This window comes from Xyrauchen texanus, chromosome 50 (genome assembly GCF_025860055.1).
Source record: "Xyrauchen texanus isolate HMW12.3.18 chromosome 50, RBS_HiC_50CHRs, whole genome shotgun sequence".
NCBI classification, from domain to species: domain Eukaryota; kingdom Metazoa; phylum Chordata; class Actinopteri; order Cypriniformes; family Catostomidae; genus Xyrauchen; species Xyrauchen texanus.
This window is the reverse complement of record NC_068325.1, coordinates 2,841,484-2,862,330: the sequence shown is the minus strand read 5'-3', so window position 1 is coordinate 2,862,330 and position 20,847 is coordinate 2,841,484. Positions and strand designations below refer to the sequence as shown.

General features: G+C 35.7%; 2 protein-coding genes across 2 annotated transcripts; one reads left to right on the top strand and one right to left on the bottom strand.

Annotated features, from left to right (window-relative positions):
- Positions 1-4,532: 4,532 nt before the first annotated feature.
- dynlt2b (dynein light chain Tctex-type 2B) lies at positions 4,533-10,369 on the bottom strand. Its single transcript, XM_052124371.1, has 5 exons — positions 10,214-10,369; positions 9,891-10,024; positions 9,583-9,652; positions 5,049-5,112; positions 4,533-4,940 (listed from the first exon to the last, which is right to left on the bottom strand). The coding sequence occupies exons 1-5, from the start codon at positions 10,270-10,272 to the stop codon at positions 4,893-4,895; spliced, it is 375 nt and encodes a 124-aa protein (XP_051980331.1). The 5' UTR covers positions 10,273-10,369; the 3' UTR covers positions 4,533-4,892.
- A 3,029-nt stretch (positions 10,370-13,398) lies between these two features.
- On the top strand, positions 13,399-19,885 carry LOC127640908 (uncharacterized). Its single transcript, XM_052123616.1, has 5 exons — positions 13,399-13,517; positions 14,174-14,512; positions 17,232-17,399; positions 19,177-19,214; positions 19,652-19,885. Exons 1-5 carry the CDS (start codon positions 13,445-13,447, stop codon positions 19,877-19,879), a joined length of 846 nt encoding a protein of 281 aa, XP_051979576.1. The 5' UTR covers positions 13,399-13,444; the 3' UTR covers positions 19,880-19,885.
- Positions 19,886-20,847: the final 962 nt, after the last annotated feature.

Below are 20,847 nucleotides of genomic sequence, written 5' to 3'. Positions count from 1 at the left end.
GTACCTATGGTAACCGAGATTTGTTACCATAGGTACCACGGATGGGCGATTTCTCACTTGAGTTAGACTGGATCTGGGTCAATGACAAGGCTGTATGAGATTATGAAAGGAGAACTATATGAAGTATATCATAATCAACGAAATCACCGTTAATACAGCATAAACCTGAATAAACACTGGTTGGAAGGGCAGAAACTTTGTGATATGTCTGCCTGGAGTCATTTCACTAACGCACACTTCACAACAGCCATGTCAGTGATTAAATGATGAAGAAAGGACCACTTAATGCTATTTGTTGTAAAAACAAAAAAAAAAAATTATAAAAAAACAAGCCCAGATGGTGACAGAAATCAAGTATTTTTCATCCAAAGGCACATTTTAATTATCACAGAAGCACATCAAGTCTCAAGTATCACTAAAACACAGAATGAGACGTTTTTGTCAGCAAGCACTTTTTATGTGGCACTGACACCCTGATGCAAATCATGAACGAAGCTTTATGATTGCTGTAACTAAACAGTTAGCCACAGTCGACTGGCAGGTTAATACTGTGCAGAATTTGAGATTAAGAGATTTAATGCCCATTGTAATGAAAATATAACCTATAGGTAGACTAGTTCTTTCAAATATTCAAACTCACACTTAGTCTTCAGGAAATGTTTAATGTTACTTGAATTGGTGTTATTTTAGATCATTTCTATCTTTATACTGTGGCTTTGTTTGGAAAATGTTAATAAAGCATTATATTGTTACAAATTGTTTTGTTTTCATTACTTAGAAATAAAAGCATTTTGACAGGAAAAGAAGTATATATAGTGTCAAATTTAATATCGATTAAACGCAATTACAGTAATAATTTGAATTGCCTGGCAGCACTAATATATATACAGTATGTAAATGTGTTTAAAATGGTTGTGTTGAGTTCTTAGAAATGTCTTTTTAATTCATGTTAGTTTCTTATGTTTGCTCTTTTTTTTCTTGAACAAAACTTTTGACTTACTGACTAAGGCCACATTCACATTAATCCATTTGAGTTGGAAAACTCAGTTTTCAGTTTCCTAACGTCATTGTTTTCCAAAGTATGCAGCTACAGAGTGTTTTTGAAAGTCTTGTTTTAAGTGGAGGGAAACGTCACTCTACAGATGAGGAGAGGCATAAATGAAGTGAAATTCATGCATTTTCAGACAAAAACATATTATTCAGAGCAAGTCCTAAAACTGAAAAACATTTTAAAACATATTTCAAGGTAAAAGGTATGTTTTCTTTTTTTACTAAATATAATGAGTTTCTGACATTTGACCTAACCGAAACTAAAAGATTTGGTAAACTTGTACAATTACAAATTCATGAGGGTTAAAAGGGGTCCTGACAATGTAATTTTCTCTTTTATGGGTTACTTGTCACGTGACAACCAGGGTTGGGTAATTCACTTGAAAATAATAATCCACTACAAATGACTAATTATTCAAATAATTGCGATCAGATTACTTTACTAATTACTTAATTGAAAATTAATCATATTGCTAATTACTTTACTTTTAAGCTACTTTTTAAAACACTTTTACACTCAAAAAATTCAAATTAATATCTATATTTCTTTCTTGTTCATTGTTACACACAAGTCGTACACTCTGCACCTCACATTTCTCCTTCACAATGACTCGACACATGGCTATAATTAATGAATTCTACATAAATATTAGCCTATATTAGAACTAGCTTAAGCATTAACCCATAATGTACTTAAAGACCCCCTCCAGTGAAAATCCAGTTTTTAACCTTGTTTATGTGTCCATATGGTGTTGTTTATATGCTAGAAGACATATCATGAGTGAAATCTGCAGTCAACACCATGGCTGAGCATTTTCACCTTGGAACTGCAGAGTACCAAAGACAATCTCAAAAACACGGATTCAGACAGACAGGGTTTCATACGTCACAAACCTAAGGAACCAATCTCATGAACTTGCAGGGTGGGGCTTTCCATATCAATAGCTTACGCTACGGTTAAGCAAGGGGCATCGGGAGAAGCAGGTGTAGCTACATATCAGTATTTTGCAAGACATGTTTTCTTTTCAGATGCAAAGTTGTGAAAGGACAAATGGTGAGCCTTCATGTATTACCAAAGGATCTGAAAATCCAAGATAATTGGGTGGTTTATTTGGAAAAACTGTAATATCCCATCAAAATTAGGCAGTAGTAATTTTCCAGAGAACTGTTTTGACATTTTTACCCAAAAACAGATGGGTTTTGCCACTAAACATATATTGAAGCCCAATGTGGTTCCATCAATTTATCTTGGTGTCACAGCGAGTAATTTGCATATTCATATATCTGTGCATAATAAAAAGGCAATGGTGTAGAGTTATTTGTAAACCAATCTAAGGCATGAAGGAATTATTTTCATGGACATTGTTTTTTTAAAATATGTAATTTTGATGAACAAAGATGGTTTTGGGGGTTAACTGGAGAGGGACTTTAAAAGAAATTATATTAATTGAAAGCCATTAACTGTAATCTTATTACAAGAATTTACATGTAATGTCTTACACTACTTTTTTACTTAGATTACATAAACAAATTACTTTGTAATAGGATTACACCCAACACTGGTGACAACAACATTGATGTACTGTGTGTTGATTACACTACCCCGACATTTGATTTGGCAATTTAAAATTTATTTATTTTTCTTAAAAAAGCAATATTTTGGGTTCAATACAAGTTAAGCTCAATCAACATCATTTGTGGCAATAATGTTAAAAAAATCTGGGTTCCAGTGAGGCACTTACGATGGGAGTTAATGGGGCCAACAAAATAATTAAAATACTCATTGTTTTAAAACTATAGCCACAAGACATAAACAATATGCATGTTAACATGATTTTAGTATGATAATATCTCTTAATAAAATTGTTAATGTAAAGTTTTAGCAAATTATACAACTTTGTTGCCAGGACGACGTAACGCTGTAAACCCTTAAACCAACAAACCTTTTTGAACAACTTTAAGCACAAATAATACATGAATTTTAACTGAAGAATTAATGTCAGTGCTTTTATAAAATTATAAGCATCACATTTCTACCTTTAAACCCTCCGAACATTGGCCCCATATTGTAAATGCCTCACAGTAACCTTGATTTAATAAAATTTTTTAAAAAAGGTCAAAGTCAAAACTATTTTTTGTGTTAACCAACATTATGCCACTAATTCTATCTATCCATCCATTCATTCATTCATTCATCCATCCATCTGTCACCTTGTTGTTCTAATTTTCATTCAACACTATATGCAACCCCTCTTTTTTTAAAGTATATAATTTTTCAAAGAATTGCCATAAATATATGAGAATTTTGTTTATATTTCTTCCTATCACAAACGTTTTTATTATTATTATTATTATTTGCCCAACAGCCAAACTCCTTTCTCTCCAGGGCATCTAAAGTAGCATTTTTTTCTCTCTTTGTTGAAAGGTAAAACTTTATCCTGAGTTACTATGTAGAGCGCTGATCTGTCACAACCAATGGCATTTGAGAGCTTGTGAAAATAGAGCTGCTGAATCTAATCTGAAATGCCAAACTGTGCCAGCAGCGAGCATGGAAACATCTACAGACAAAAAAAAAAAAAACTCATATCCATTTTATTTAACTCTCCATCCGCAAAGATAATCTAATGCTGATCAGAGAGAAGCCTCTATATTTACTCTCTATGCGCTCCCAGGAAAAAGAAAACTGTCTGGTGAAATTGCCATTTCTCCTCAGACACAACAATTGTTTGTCCTGGAGAAGTGTTGGAGAATTCTGAGGAGATATTTCGTTCTTATGTCTTCCTTATTTTAGTTTAACTTTTTTGAAAATCCTAAAACATTCTGTCTGTTGACAGGTTTGCATGAGAAAGAAGAAAATATTTCTGAAACAGTCTCAGATTTTTGGACCCCACCGTATAACTGTCTACTCAAAGCACCCATGACTTGACTTGGGGCTAGAAGGGTTTAATATTGACTTTTGTCACTTGTAATTACCCTAAACAGTCATACCTCATACCATTAATAACTCAAAACTAAATGCATAATAATGTCAAGAAAATTTACACTATGTATTTAGCAAAGTGTGTGTCAGATTGCTATCATCAGATGGAAAAGAACAGGTTCAGTGTGTGTTTGTGTTCTGCAATGTGAAAGTGTTATTGTCTCGTGTGATTCGATTTTTAAAAGATCAAAGCTCTGTGTTATAGTCTCGCCAGTTCATTTGTGTGTGTTTTGCAATGAGCATGTTTTAGAGTCTCACCCTGTAATTTCGGTCAGTTTTTCTTTTCTTTTTTTCTCTCTCTGCATTGTGGCTGATTTATTGATTGTATTTGATGGATACAAAATAAAAAGTTCTGTTTTTGTTCTTTCACATTCATTTTCAATGGTCGGTCAGTTTTGACCGCAAATATCAAAAGGTGTCGATACTTTTATTTAATGATCACTTAGATTATTGAATAAAGCAAAATTATTATATATATTTATTTTTATGTTTAGATGGCAAATGGAGGAAACCATTTTTATTAAATGACCAAAAATGACTGAATACAGTACCATAGAAGGGTTAACCAATGTGATGTAGATATTCTCACCATTCAGGAATTTCATGTTTTGTCTTTATTCTGTATTAAGATCCAGAATAATATGTTTTGACCATTTCTGATATCTTTTAAAGCTACTTAAAGTGTCATATTTCTTCCTACTATATTAAGTGTTATAGTAAAGGCTTTTGAGATAAGAAACTATGAAAGAAAAATATGGCTTCCTGCCCTGGGTGGATGTGTTTGTGTGTATAAATATCATTAAAATAATCTCCAGGAAAATACATAAACTACATGTATTTGGTCCTTATATCCTCTGTGCCTTCAGTAGTAATAAACACCAAAGGCAGCTGCCACACAGAACAAACTGTCCTGTAAGAAAAGACAAAAATAATCAGGAAATGAGAAGGTAAGGGACAAAAATCACATTTCAAAATGATGTCCTACAATAAAAATCAGCTAAATCAATTCTTCACTTACATTCATATAAATATCTTGAGCATAGCTGTCTGTATCTGCATCCCAGAAACAGCGTGCAGCCATCCTATGAAAGAAAAACATATATAGACTTATTTAATTTTCAGTAATTTGGCCCTCCATAGTGCAAAGTGTATCTTGCAGAAAAGCATGAAACATAACTCATGTAAAATGTTCCCCTGCAAATTGCTTGCATTTTTGGTTTTAACCACATATGTCATTAGCGAGCCCATAGTTCCATAGTGAACCTTTTAGAGCCTGAGGGTGTTTCTCAATGTTAAGAACGTGGAGTAAATTCTTGCATTCTTGTTAAGATCAGTCTTATCAAGCTACCTTGGAAGAATAAACTTTTAAGGACAAGAGGGCATAGGACGCATCTGTTGTGAGCTTTGAGATTTGCTGCGATCTTCCTGTGACACAATTAACCGTCACTGCACTTTACATGTCAGGGACTATATCTTCAAACTGAATGATGCCACTTATTGACAATGCTTTGAATGAAAATGTGTGTTTAGTATTCATTTTTAGTTTTATAAATGTAATAAAGCACTCAAGCAAAACTTAAATGTAGCCTTTATTTAAGTATGATTAATAAGCCATGTCGTACAGTATAAAACTAACACAACCTTTTTCCATTGCCATTTTTTCTAATAGAATGATGAAGCAAGACCTTTGAAATAGGTAGGGCCTAAATATCTGGGGAAATGGCTTGATGAAAAAACTTTGACTAGTCAGACCTGCCAATAAATTCAACAGGAAATTAGGTTTCAGCTGCCCTGCAATACTGGTTTCATAACATCAGACCAATGTCAGGAAGATAGATCATATCTTCCTCAGACTGGGCGTCCTACAAAGATCAGGGCAAGGGCACTCAGCAGAAACCTCAGAAATAACAAACAACTCTTGGGTCACAGTTAAACATATGGGCACATGCCTTTCGCGTGTTAATTACTGTTTGTTTTTTCTTCTCAGAACTAACTTCACTTTGCTGATGATTTAATGTGTTAATTTCGTGTGCTTAATTACAGTGGAAAGAAAAAGTTTGTGAACCCTTTGGAATTACATGCATGTATAAATTTGTCAAACCTGGTTTGATCTTCTAAGTTACAATAATGAACAAACAATCTGTTTTACCTACTACCACAAATGTTTGTATTGTTCTTGTACATATTGAATACATCATTCAAACATTCACAGTGTACGTTGGAAAAAGTATGTGACCCCCCCAGGCTAACGACGTCAACGAAAGCTAATTAGAGTCAGGAATTGGCAAACCTGGTATTCAGTTATTGAAACGAGCTTGGAGGTGTAGGTTTGAAATACTTTGACTTATAAAAAAGGACTCAAACATTTTAAGTTTGCAATTAACAAGATGCATCTTCTGACGTGAACCATGTCTCACAAAAAAAGAGATCTCAGAAGACCTACAATCAAGAATTGTTGCTTTGCATAAAGCTGGAAAGGGTTATAAAATGTACACATTTTATAAAGTCTTAAAATTGTCTATAAATGGAGATGATTTAGTACTGTGGATACTCTCCCTAGAAGTGGCCATCCAGTGAAAATGACTCAAAGGGTACACCGCAGAATTAAAAAAGAACCCTAGAGTGACAGCTAAAGACTAGAAGGAATCATTGGAACTGGATAACATCTATGTTCATAAGGGTGTAACAGTTGATCATGGCACAGAAACTTGACTATGAGCATCGTGGACATGGGACATTTTTTATTTTTGTAAAATTTATTTTAGCTTCTGTTCTATCCATTACACACGACATCCTACACCTACGTAACGTGGGCACACAAATGGAAACCACTTCATTGGCACAAGGAGCTCTAAAATACATTGCACACCATCAGCCACAGGTGTTGTTCGATTAGTTTGGCTAAAAGTGAAACCAGGAGTGGGCGAGACGCACGAAGGAGTGATCTGCATGACAGCATGAGAGAAAATGTACGTTTACAGAGGTTTAATGAGAGTGCCATATTAAACTATATATAATGCTGAATATTATATATAATAATGCTTATGGGGGAATACAATCCTAATGTCAAACGTCAGGTCTAATTTTATTTCATCAGTAAATTATTATTATTTAACTATATAAACATGCACTTCCATTAAATATGTATTTTTGAAAAGAATATTTAGATGTAATCGGAGACACTACTATTTTAGAATTATTTTTTATTTATTTAAATACGTTAAATGTTTTTAATCAGTGATAAGTGTGTAAGCAGTATATGTATCTAACATAATTCTGTATTTTCAGTAAAAATAATTATTAGCTAATATTTCCATTTGGTGTCACCATTGCCCTGTTCTGGGCTGTTTTTAATCCCAGTACATCTCTGATGGATCATTTAGGATTTTTAAGAACAGTATCCTACTTTTAGCAAATTTTTTTGCATATGTCTGTAAGATAATAATACTTAAAAAATTTAAAAAAACTTCAATCTTAACGTTTCTTGATTCAGGCTTAGTTTAAGGATCGTGAACCGTATCGTGAGATGAGTGTACCGTTACACCCCTATCTGTTCATGAGTCTGCTATACAGAATACATTAAACAGGAATTGTGTCCATAGCAGGACACCATGAAGGAAGCCACTGCTTTCCAACTAAATCATTTCTGCATGCCTGAAGTTTGTCAAAGACCACCTTGGCACTCCACTACAGGGAAAATGTTTGGTGGACTGATGAAACTAAGGTTGAATTGTTTGGGAAGAACACACAGCACAGCACCGCATACCAACATGAAAACATCAGCCCAACAGTGGTGCGGTGGAGGGAGCATCATGATTTGTGGCTGCTTTGCTATTTCAGGGTCTGGACTGCTTCGCATTATCGAAGTATATCAAGATAACCAACAGTAGTTCCTGGAGGCCCCCCAACACACCTGATTCAGCTCATCAGCTCATTAGTGGAGACTCCAAGACTTGAATTGGGTGGGTCAGAAAAGGGAGACATGCAAATTTGCAGTGTTGAGGGCATCCAGGAACAGGGTTGGGAACCACTGTAATGTCAGGGTGGCTGTGCACCAGCTGAACCTCAGTTGAAGTTGGGTGATGTAGCAGGACAATGACCCTAAATATCTAAGTATATCCACTACAGATACCCAATAGAGACGCTGTGGAATAAACTCATGAGAGCTGTTCACACCAGACATCCTAAGAATATGGCTGAACTGAAGCAGTTCTGTAAGGAAAAATTATCCAAAATTCCTTCTGAACGTTGTGAAGGTTTAATCCACAGCTACCGGAAACTTGGTTGAGGTTATTGCTGCCAAAGAAAGATCGACCAGTTATTAAATCCAAGGGTTCACTTACTTTTTCGTTCAGTGGGATGTGTTTAATAAAGACATGAAAGATTATAATTATTTGTGTGTTGTTAGTTTAAGGACATTGTGTTTGTCTATACATGTGACTTTGATAAAGATGAAGGTCACATTTATTACCAATTAATGCAGAAGGCAACATGCCTCATCAAACAAATGAGAGCAGCACAGTCTTCCACAGATGATGCACTCTTGCATCAAAGGGTGCTTCTCATTTCTTAAATTGTGCATCCTTGTTTCCTCGCAGCTCTGTCCTAGAGCCTGTGACATGGAAACCGAGAATGTCCGCCATTATGAAGGCATATCAATTCTCTAAATGCAACGCGAGGAGGCGAGGGCCAAGGACGGAGGAAGCTTACAGAGGACGCTTGAGCGAGGAAGCACCTGCTTCAAGCTTTTTTGTCGAAGCACCTGATGCACACATAATTATAAAACTATCCAAGTTTGATGTAAGCGGTGATATTGCCAAAGCAACAGAAAATGGCACTCCATGTCAAAAATGTTGCCGAACCCTGGTCTAAATGCTTGACTTATCTACAGCTAGAAAATATACAATATGATGTAATCTTTAGCGCCTGCAGTTGCTTTTTTAGCACGGAAACGGATCTGTCTGAACGGTTACTGGAAGAAATGCTTTAGCCAAAAGTTACATGAATGCTACTTATACTGTGCGGGTGCAGGTTTGCGTCACAGACATAGAGGCAGCTGGGATTCGTCCTCCGCCACCCGGATTGAGACGAGTCACTATGCGACCATGAGGACTTAAAAGCGCATTGGGAATTGGGCATTCCAAATTGGGTTAAAAAAAAAGAACGTTGCCAATATTGACTACTGCAGCAGTACTTAGTAATTAGATAGCAAGCAATTTCGGGTTTGGGTCAGATTCAGGCTTAAAATCTGAAGGTAGTCTATCGTCGACCACACGGTCTCGGGTAAGGGTCGGATTCGGGTTTCATTTTAAGGCCCGTGCAGACCTCTATGGCAGATTTCTGTGCGTACTCTCAGATTAAATCCTGCAGGCACCCATGGATGTAATGATTCTGAATTTGAACATTAATTATATATATTTATTGATATATGCAATTCACTGTGAATAACCAGCACATCATGTAATGAATTCAATTGATAATTCGAATCAATTGACATCCCTACTTTAGATCTATAAGCACAAGAAATGTAACATGTGAAGCATTGCACTTACTTAACTCCCTCTCCTCGCTGCTCTCCAATTACCACCTGCACAATGAGCTTGTATCTGTCAAAGCCCACATCTGTTTATTGAGGGGGAAAAAACACATTTACATGATCTATACTGTAGTATCTCTACAAACAGTGAGGTTCAAGCTGAGTCCAGAATTTCACATTGTCAATGTCACGAATTGGCTTACATTTGATTAAGTGACGAATCTTATATATGACGTGTTAATTTTACATCATAATGTTTCAAGTCACTTTCCTAGTCACTATGAACCTCACTCTCTATATGCAGACTCATATCTCATCTCTCACCTTTCAGTTTGTTTTTAATGGAGTCTGCTAAAGATCTTGATAGTGTGGGAACCTCCTCTGGATTATACTGCACTCCAGACAGCTGATCTCTCAGGATTTCTCTAATACACTCTTTTGCCACTCCTGCCTTGAACCTATTGAACAGGGGTATGGGAAGGTCAGAATATTATATTGTTTAAACGTCTGTTTAAAGTAAATACAGTTAGAGGCACTGGAACTCAAAAATGCTTTCTAGTTAGACAGCTCACTAGGCTTTATTTTTTGTTCTTTGATTTAGCTGGCTATAAGATACAGACATTTAAAAGCAAATTAATTCATCTTACTTGTGTTTGTAATTTGGTCTAATGAGATACGTGTTTGCTGCAGCCTCCGAGCGCGCCATGAATTAAATCAACTTCAGCTACAGTGAACGGTAACGACAGACATGCACAGATACTTTCGCTTGCTGTCGTTGTCATAATAACAACGGTCACGGTTTCATCCTGGGAACGTCCTTGTATGATGACGTCATGGGCAAAATAAGAGCGCGTTCAATGGCTGCAAACGTTCAGAGGGTTAAATCGTTTCTTTCATTCTTTACTTCTTCAAAACAAAAGCGTGAAGCGTAAAAACGACGTTGGTTCATTAACATAAAATAACAAAAGCTATTTGGGTTCTGTAGGTTTTTTTTTGCAAACCTTAGCTTGTCATAACATCCTCCATAAAAGAGTTGTAAGCCACGAACCAAAACAGCCATCTATGAGGTGAATCACAATATTACAAACTTTATTTTGAGGCAAAAAGTATTTGAAAATTTAACAAAAAGACAAAGGACTGTACTTACCATCTTTCACAAGGACACATACTACAATCTCATCAAGAACCGTGAATGACATTTAGTTGAATTAAAAACGATGAGAATATATAAAACTATTGATTTTAGATGGTTGATTATAAGTAAAGAAAAAATATATTTGAAATCTTTTGCAAAATATGAATTGATTGTATCATTTACTGTGTGTCAAGAGAGTGGGCGGTCACTCCTGGGCTCATTTTGTTGGCTGCAGTTCTCTGATTGGTGAAGCTTTCTCTGCTGGAAAATGTGTAGATGTTCACCAGGAATTCAACTATGAAATAATGCAGACTGATGGCTTCAACGAAAGCATATACCATCGGTGAACAATCTCGGAGCTCATGGTATCTGTCTTTATGTTTATCATTGAAAATCAATTGTCTATTAAAAAATATATGAGATTTTAACTTCTGGAACAAAACTGTTGCGCCCTATAGTGTACCCAAGAGATGGCAGAAATATGATGTTATTGAAAAGTTTTTTTGGAAGATAGAATTCACAAACCATTTTTCATTTAAGAGAATTTTGAACTAGGTGTTTGAAAACTATGTCAACAAATGTATCAAGTGCAATTATTTTTTACTTGGCGAATCAATGGCTAAATTAGCCAAGTAGTCTGTTCTCTGGCATTTTATTCATGTAAATAGAATGTCTGCAAGGTACGCTTCCTCTGTGGGCTTGTGAATCTCTTGGTGGTCTGCTGGTGGTCTTGTGGTGACAATGTGTGAGGCAATGAGCACATGAGAGATGAAATGATTTGAGTAGGATCCCCCTCATATTACAGTGAACCACAATCACAACAATACAGTGCATCCGGAAAATATTCACAGCGCTTCACTTTTTCCACATTTTGTTATGTTACAGCCTTATTCCAAAATGGATTAAATTCATTATTTTCCTCAAAATTCTACAAGCAATACCCCATAATGAAAAGTTTGTTTGAAAAAACAAAAAAAATCACATGTACATAATTATTCACAGCGTTTGCTCAGTACTTTGTTGAAGCACCTTTGGCACCAATTACAGCCTCAAGACTTTTTGTGTATGATGCTACAAGCTTGGCACACTTATTTTTGGGCAGTTTCTCCCATTCTTCTTTGCAGGACCTCTCAAGCTCCATCAGGTTGGAAGGGGAGCGTCAGTGCACAGCCATTTCAGATCTCTCCAGAGATGTTCAATCAGGTTCAAGTCTGGGCTCTGGCTGGGCCACTCAAGGACATTCACAGAGTTGTCCCATAGCCACTCCTTTGTTATCTTGGTTGTGTGCATATGGTCATTGTCCTGTTGAAAGATAAACCTTCGCCCCAGTCTGAGGTCCAGAGCGCTCTGGAGCAGGTTTTCATCAAGGATGTCTCTGTACATTTCTGTATTCATCTTTCCCTTTATCCTGACTAGTCTCCCAGTTCCTACCACTGAAAAAAATCCCCACAGCATGATACTGCCACCACCATGCTTCACTGTAGGGATGGTAATGGCCAGGTGATGAGCGGTGCCTGGTTTCCTCCAGACATGAAGCTTGCCATTCAGGCCAAAGAGTTCAATCTTTGTTTCATCAGACCAGATAATTTTGTTTCAGGTGCCATTTGGCAAACTCCAGGCGGGCTGTCATGTGCCTTTTACTGAGGAGTGGCTTCCGTCTGGCCACTCTACCATAGAGGCCTGATTGGTGGAGTGCTGCAGAGATGGTTGTTCTTCTGGAAAGTTCTCCTCTCTTAACAGAGAAACGCTGGAGCTCTGTCAGAGTGACCATCGGGTTCTTGGTCACCTCCCTGACTAAGGCCCTTCTCCCCCGATCGCTCAGTTTGGCCAGGTGGCCAGCTCTTGGAAGAGTCCTGGTGGTTCCAATCTTCTTGAATGATGGAGGCCACTGTGCTCATTGGGACCTTCAATGCTGCAGACATTTTTCTGTACACTTCCCCAGATCTGTGCCTCAATACAATCCTGTCTCAGAGGGCTACAGACAATTCCTTGGACTTCATGGCTTGATTTGTGCTCTGACATGCACTGTTAGTTAACTGTGGGACCTTATATAGACAGGTGTGTGCCTTTCCAAATCATGTCCAATCAACTGAATTTACCACAGGTGGACTCAAATCAAGTTGTAGAAACATCTCAAGGATGATCAGTGGAAACAGGATGCATCTGAGCTCAATTTCGAGTGTCATGGCAAAGGCTGTGAATACTTATGTACATGTGATTATTTTTCATTTTTTATTTTTCATAAATTTGCTAAGATTTCTAACAAACTTCTTTCACATTGTCATTATGGGGTATTGTTTGTAAAATTTTGAGGAAAATAATGAATTTAATCAATTTTGGAATAAGGCTGTAACATAACAAAATGTGGAAAAAGTGAAGCGCTGTGAATACTTTCCGGATGCACTGTATATACAAAAAGACTTGTTTAGAAAATATAGCATCATTGCTATAATTTTTTTTTTAAGATCTCACTAGATTTTGTTTCTTCAGTTGCCTCGTCTACTTCAATTGGTTTCCAGAGATGGCAATCTGAAAGTGAACAAAAGGAACAAAAGAACAAATATAGAAAAAACGTGCCATGCTGCTGCAAGTGAATGTGATGACACTCAGTTCCTGTCTGTACCTCCCCTGAAAGCCAGAGGTTTTCTCATAAACAAAAGTAAGATATTGCAAAGCATAGATCAGCAGAAACGGGAAGGCATTTGCATCTCCGGTGGCTGCTTGTCTCCATTTGCTCTCTTACATGTGCAGCATGAAGTGTAACCTCAAGAAGAAACTCATACTCTTTTCATTCATGTTGCACTTCCTTATTAAAGGTGAGTAAAAGACAGCACTAACTTTTTGTGTCTTCAGTTTTGCTCATTTTGACCTGTGGCCTTTATGGTACTTTCATACTTTATGGTACTTTACAGCTGTTTCTAACAATAAGGCAAAACAATTATGATTGACTTACTGTATTGGGGGCTCAAGATAGCACACTTTACAGGAAGCAATATTTTGTCTAGTAATATTTCACAAAAAGAAGTTTGGGTTGGAAATGATACAACAATAGATATTAGTGAAGACAAAGTATTTGGATACATTGACATTGGTTAAAAAGTTAATTCTGAGATTGGCAATGACACTGTTTTGCTATCTGATTCAATAAAATAATGAAATTATTAAGGGGCCACTGTATACTTTAATATAAATACAATAAAAGGCTTCATCGAATTGTACATGAAGAGAATTGAATTACCATAGTATTTCCTTTGACTCATGGAAAATGTGACTTGACACAAACCAGCAAAACAAGCGCTCTTTCTACTTTGAATTGTTTCAGATTTACCTCTAAAAACTCTCTGTAATATTGAGATAACATTGAATGTAAATGTAATTAAATCAGTACTTTATATTTCCCTCATTTATGTTAATGATAATCATTTATATTTAATGATGTATTCTCTTAGTGACAGTGTGATTTTTCTTTCAGTGGAATGTGAAGTTAATGGTACAACTGGAAGTAATGTCAACGTTACATTCACTTTTCAAGATCTTGATAAAGGCAGTCTTCCCAAAGGACACATATGTCTGCACAAAAATGAAAACAAGATTGAAAATTGTCACAAGATCGGTGCTAACTCTACTGGTTCGGGAAAATTTTTGTTTAATAATGTGGATGATGTGAATAATACCGTTACACTGAGCATCACAAATCTGACCACAGAAGATACAGGAAAATATCATGTCGTGTTGCATAACGAAGGCAAAAGACCTCTCATTCCGAGCAATAAAATTGATCTTACAGTCAATCTTGTTAACAAACCAACAGGTAGGTTTTTCTATTACATTACAATATTGTATTGAGACACACAGAAAATATTTTAAATTGATTGTTTGTTAAATATTTTAAAACAATGGGGCAAATTCACTAAACAATTGCGCCACTTTTATGAATGGTAACTCTGCGCAAAAACCTGCATCTTAACATCCTGTATTCAGGGGTTAAATTGGGGCTAAATGGTCTGAAATGGCATTCCAGCACTTCAGCACGACGTACCACCCCTTGGCATGGTGTTTTGGTACCTCCAGTTCCAAAAAGAAAGAAAAAAATAGTCCAGTCTTTGATGTGACCGTAAAATAGCGCTGCACCATGAGTATTTAAATTAAGCCGTTGTTATTTTTTTCAGTACAAACACACAAGTGTTGAGGAATAGTTCACTAAAAGTAGTAACTTTACTAAGTAACTATAAGTCACTTTACTACATTTTTCAGTACTGAGACAGTAGCTCAGCTTTTTTCACAAAAGTGTCGCTTTTTTAATAACAAGCCAAATTTTCCAACGAGTTGCTCTGTCAGGTCCGGTCCTTATAATAGAAGTACACGGGTACCAGCACTTTGACAGTCCAAAAGTCACATTTAGGCAGCATAAAAGTAATCCACACGACTCCAGTCGATCAATGAATGTCTTTTGAAGCAAATCGATATGTTTGTGTAAAAAATAAATCGATAATTAAAATGTTTTTAATTTTAAAAGGCACTCCCTGCCAGCAGCTGACGCAAAGTGTGTCGGGAAGATCACGCGAGAATTTGGAAGCGGCGCTTATTTACAACAGAAGAACGTGATGCGAGAGTTCGGCCATTTCAAACTGCGTCAGAGCCCTGGATGGAAGTGCCAATTTAAAGTTAAAAACTTTTTAATTATCAACTTCTTACATAAACCTATCGATTCGCTTCAGAAGACATTCATTGATCGACTGGAGTCACATGGATTACTTTTATGCTGCCTAAATATGACCATCCAGTCAAAGTTTGTGGGAGGACGTCTGATGACTTGCAGGACCCAGTAAAACGGTAAGCCACGGGGCCTCGTAGTACCTTAATGTGGAGCCGATGGAGTAATAAAACGTGCTCACCTAAACCGTCTTCTCTCTTTCATGTAGCGCTGGGAAACACAAATCATTCACAGTAAGCAAATCTTTTTTTTCCGGATATTACATGTAAATGAACCGGTTAAAATAAAATATTCTTTATATTTTGCGGTTCCGGGTCATTTTAGTGAGTCGGTTCATATAAATGAACTAGTTACCTGAATTATTCACTGATTACCTTGAGTTCTGCATAGCGTTAAAGAGACTTTGCCTTCTTTTTTTATATTTGGTTAATTGCTGCTGTTTATCACTATATTTCGATTCAGCTATAAAAAAAATTGGGTGTTTTCTAGTTTATTAGTGCATATAAAGTATACATTTTTGATCAATTTAATATTGCCACCCTATTTGTTTAACCTTTACAAAAATGGTTTTACTATAGTAATATTGTGACTGAAACCATGGTTTGTTTTGTGGTTAATGTGATTCTACTATAAATACCATGGTTAAACTATAGTTACTGTAGTAAAACATGGTTAATTTTTTAATTGAACATCACCGCAATTAAATATATAACTATCAGGTGATATTATTTCAGTATTAAATAATATAACCTTGTTGTTATATATCTAAAATGATTTTCATCTTTAAATAAATTAGGTTAGCTAGTTTTTAGTAACTTGTAGTGTTGCTAACTACACTACCCGTATCTTGACGGTAGTTTAACTACTTTTAGCTACTTTTTAGTTAGCGAGTATCTTGACGGTAGTTTAACTACTTTAATTTATAAGTGGGTACCGCTTCATTATTTTCCTCAACACTGAAACACAACTAAATTAGACTTATTATATATTGCGCTTTATTCCCAAAATTCACACTATTTGCTTGGTACAATGAAAGTTATGCTATTACCACCCGTGCAAGAAAAGAAGTAAACTGAATTTAATTTAAAGGTGCACTCAGTAATTGTTTTTGTGATTTACATTTGTTTACACTGACACCTAGTGGCCTGGATGCTGCATCATTCAAACACAGTAGTTTCCACAGAAGCCAAGATTAATTTAATACATGAATGAAAGTGTCCAATAACAGGGCTGTTACTGAGATTAAGCGAGTATTATTTTTCTGGGCATCCGATTCTAACATGGCACGAGGCGCCTCTGCTCCATGTAGAATAGAACATCTTTTACTGATATGACTGAACTCTTCATCTCTCATGAGTGTTCATTATTTTATACATGATATGTACTACTCATTTCTTTAGAAGTAATACTTTTTAAATGAAGAATAAATTACTGCGTGAATCTTTAAAGGAGATATTTGTGTACATTTTCTATTGAATATGCCAGCAGTAATTCATCAAATGATGATCGATTTTTAACTGGCTGTATGTCCAGATGTGCTGTGTAGTAGAGCACCATGCTAATTGCACTGGGTGGGCGTGTTTGTGCGGTTGTCTAATTTGCATAAGTCCTTTAGTATCAGGTGCTGAAACAACACATAATTTGTAAATAAACTGTGTTATCAGTGGACTAACTTCTTAATGACTTTTCCCCATTATGTTTATTATTATGAACTTGTTGTCTGCATTTACAGTAAATTAAGATGAAGCCTGTTCAAATGTATTGATAATAAGGTATAAAGCCTTAGATTGTTTTTTTTTTTTGTTTGTTTTTTTAGATATTATGCCCACAACGGTGAATGAAACAACAGGAACTGCTCCCTCAGAACCGGAGACATCAAAAAAAATCTCAATTTCAGTTTTCTTGACTGCATCATTCATAATATGTATATGTTTCTTTGTGGGCCTGCTGTGCTGGTTCTATAGGACCTGCCCCAGAAAATCAGGTACGGTAACATTTAATAGTATTTATACATTTTATATATTTACACATTTATTTGATCATATAGATTTCTTTCCTTTAGATATAAATCAATCATAGGGTATTTAGGGACCCAAGACCTCATTCCACCCCCTTTACATTATTCATTACAATCTGAGATGATTTTTGCCCAATTATAATAAAATATGTGAATGAGCATATAAAAATTACTAGTCAATCTATGGAATATTAAAGGATTAGCTCATCGAAAGTACTGTCATTATTTACTCAACCTCATGGCTCTTCAAACCCTTTGTCAAGCTTACTTGTTCTTTCGTGACTTTTGACAGGACATCTATATTTATATTTATGACTTTGGCAGATGCTATTATCCAAAGCGACTTACAGAGCCCTTATTACAGGGACAATCCCCCCAGTGGTGGCTGTGGGGATCGAACCGACAACCTTCTGCTTAACAGTTTAGTACCAGAAATTAATTGTGTTAACGATTAAATTTGAGCTTGATTTGAAGGTTGCAATTTTGCTTTAAAATGACATTTGTATTATGCTGACAGTTAGGTTTAGGGTTTGGGTTATGGGATAAAAGTAATACAAATATTCATTTTTAACTGGATTACATCATTCACAACTAAAAATACGACTTGCTTTTGGTGCCACTCTGTGAACAATACACCTACACTTGCCGCTTTGGCCACTGGGGGCAGTTTAAATTTTGGTAGACAAAGACCGATTTCAGCAGCAGAACTTTCGTCCGACTGGTGCCGAATTTAAATTGTCGTGCCCCGTTCATTTTCTAAACACATATGAAGGTGCCATATGTTAACATCTTTGAATCTGAATGCAATTGCTAATGAGATTTTAAATCTTTGTCCTGTTTGGTGCTCGGCAGTCATGGTCACTATGAACTGTCAATGTATAGAAAAGATGAGGGTAACCCTACATTAATGTTCATTTTGTTAAGGGTTTATAAGGAGTCATTTATAAATGCATTATAATACAAATAATGTATATTTAGTTATTATAAACAAGCATAAAAAGGGCAGCTTAAATGAAGTTCTGAACAAATGTTGAGAATTTTTACAAACACTAATATCAACCATAAACTTAAAATGCCCTCAGTCATTATATATTTCACAAATAGACTATTAAAGTGAGATTAAAAGGAGGGATTATGTCATTTTGCTTTGTATTTACATTCATTACTGTCTTACGTTGATTATTCCCGTTGATGTCAAAAGAATAGTGCTACTGCAAGTGGTGCCCCAGCTTGAATAGTCCTAGTTACCTAAAGTCATCTGGAAGAAAATGTTCAACTCTTTATGCTCATTCACAGCATATTTCATATAATAAAGCCTAATGACCGTAAAATCATACTGAACTTTATGCACATAACTTACAACTCACAACTGTTAAATAGGTGTTAACATTTAAAACCTGTGAGGTAAAATGACTCACTATTTGGAAAATATTACATGAATGTCACCCTTTTTATACATGTTGTTATAACCATATATATCAAGGATTTATAATGTATTTATAAATGAATTGTTAGTCATTAATAAAACCCTTTAAAAATCCTGAACAAAGGGAATGATATGTATTTAATATTTGTTTGATAATTGACCTAATTGAATTAGACTACAAGACAGGTAATAATGTTTGATGTGTTTTTATTTGCTTTTTCAAAGCTTTTTTTTTTTACTTTGTACATGTCATTATAATACCTTCAGATGATTTTATATGAGATAACTGAATAACAAAACTGTCTGTCTCTGCTGCAGATAACCTTCCGGTTCAGAGCAACAGCACGACACAACAAGTATGTTTCCAAACTCTTCATCTCACTAAACATCTCAGTAAGAGGTAACACTTTACAATAAGGTTCCATTTGTTTACATTAGTTAACGACATTATTTAACATGAACTAACAATGAACAACATTTATTAAGCATTTATTAATGTTAGTTCATGTTAATATCAACATATAGGAATACATTTTTAAAATCAAAAGTTGTATTTGTTAACATTAGTTAATGCACTATTAATTAACAATGAACTAACAATGAACAATTGCATTTTTATTAATTAACATTAACAAAGATGAATAAATGCTGTTAAAAATATATTCTTAATTGTTTGTTTATGATATCTAACTAGTGTTAATGAGTGGAACCTTATTGTAAAGTGTTGCAATAACATTTTCACACTGCTTTATTGTCTTCAACTTTTCTTCTTCATGGCGTTGTCTAATTGCAGGGAGGTTGTGGCAGACCCAGCACTTTATCTGTCAGCTGTGTGGAGTATGGCGAGTTAGACTTTCAACGCAGACCTGAAAGACATGACAGAGGAAAATCTGCAGAGCTGACATCAAAGGGTCAGGATGGAGTGGAATATGCTGCTATCATTTTCCCTCAGCAAAAACAGACACCAAGTGGGCGGATGAGAGATATACAGCAAGTAGCTGCCATTAGATCAAAATCATAAAACCTTAAATACACCACGCATTGACCACTAAAACATTACAGAATGTATTTTCTTACTTGTGTTTTCTCATTTCCTCTTGCACACCTAATGAACAGTGGCCCCAAAAAGATTGGAAACTTAAGCCACACTTAACGATGTAGGAATGTCTTTGCATTATATACTTAAAATATCAATTAAAGGAAAGATAGCACAATCACAAAAGGATGTTTTTAGGTTTTCAGTTAAAGTTAAAAAGTATTTAGACACTTTCTAGTTGTCAAACATTTCTGGAACATGTCCATAATGTGCTGATCTCCACCTGTGGTTACTGTGCTAGGACACTTACAAACTTGAGGGACTTCATACATCCACTAAAAATCACTTCGACACCAGTTGATTGAACTTCACTGAGCACAAATGACTCAGAAAAGGGAAGTTCATTGTGAGAAAAGCTCTAGCATCATTTGTTTGCTGATGTTAGTTGATGGGATATTTTGATTAGCCCGAACATGTCCCGGAATTGCTATTGTCCCGTATTTTAGTGGCGAGACACTCAATGGATGAGCACCAACGCTTGAGGGTGACACCCGACCTGTATTGATGTGTCCCATATTTGCGTGGCGAAAAAAAAGGCAACCCTAGGTTTGTTATATCTAAATGCAATGACATTCATACATTTTAATTGTGGCTTAAGTGTCAAAATACTTTTTTGGGCCACTGTATTGTACTTTGGGAGTTATGTTTTATTTTGTCATAGTACAGTAGTAATTATTCAACTCATCTCATTAAGTACAGTTAGAAAAGAGTGCTCATACAATTTTTTTTTTCCTTCAAACTGCCACACTGAGTGCGTCTACATGCACGATCTTACTCCAGTTATGCTCAGGGACAAAAAACTAAATGTTTTTCATTTTGGGTCGATCTAAGTAGAAACTATAGTTTTCGATCCACAGAAAGTGGGCATGCTGTTTCTGAAAGTTCCAGCAAAC

Excerpts from the sequence above, each read along its gene's own strand:
- dynlt2b (XM_052124371.1), bottom strand. The coding sequence starts at position 10,272 with ATGGCGCGCTCGGAGGCTGCAGCAAACACGTATCTCATTAGACCAAAT. Across the intron at positions 5,113-9,582 it reads CAGCGAGGAGAGGGAGTTAA|GATGGCTGCACGCTGTTTCT; the intron begins GTAAGTGCAATG and ends TTTCTTTCATAG. Across the intron at positions 4,941-5,048 it reads CTCAAGATATTTATATGAAT|GACAGTTTGTTCTGTGTGGC; the intron begins GTAAGTGAAGAA and ends CTTTTCTTACAG.
- LOC127640908 (XM_052123616.1), top strand. The coding sequence starts at position 13,445 with ATGTGCAGCATGAAGTGTAACCTCAAGAAGAAACTCATACTCTTTTCA. Across the intron at positions 13,518-14,173 it reads GTTGCACTTCCTTATTAAAG|TGGAATGTGAAGTTAATGGT; the intron begins GTGAGTAAAAGA and ends TTTTTCTTTCAG. Across the intron at positions 17,400-19,176 it reads GACCTGCCCCAGAAAATCAG|ATAACCTTCCGGTTCAGAGC; the intron begins GTACGGTAACAT and ends TCTCTGCTGCAG.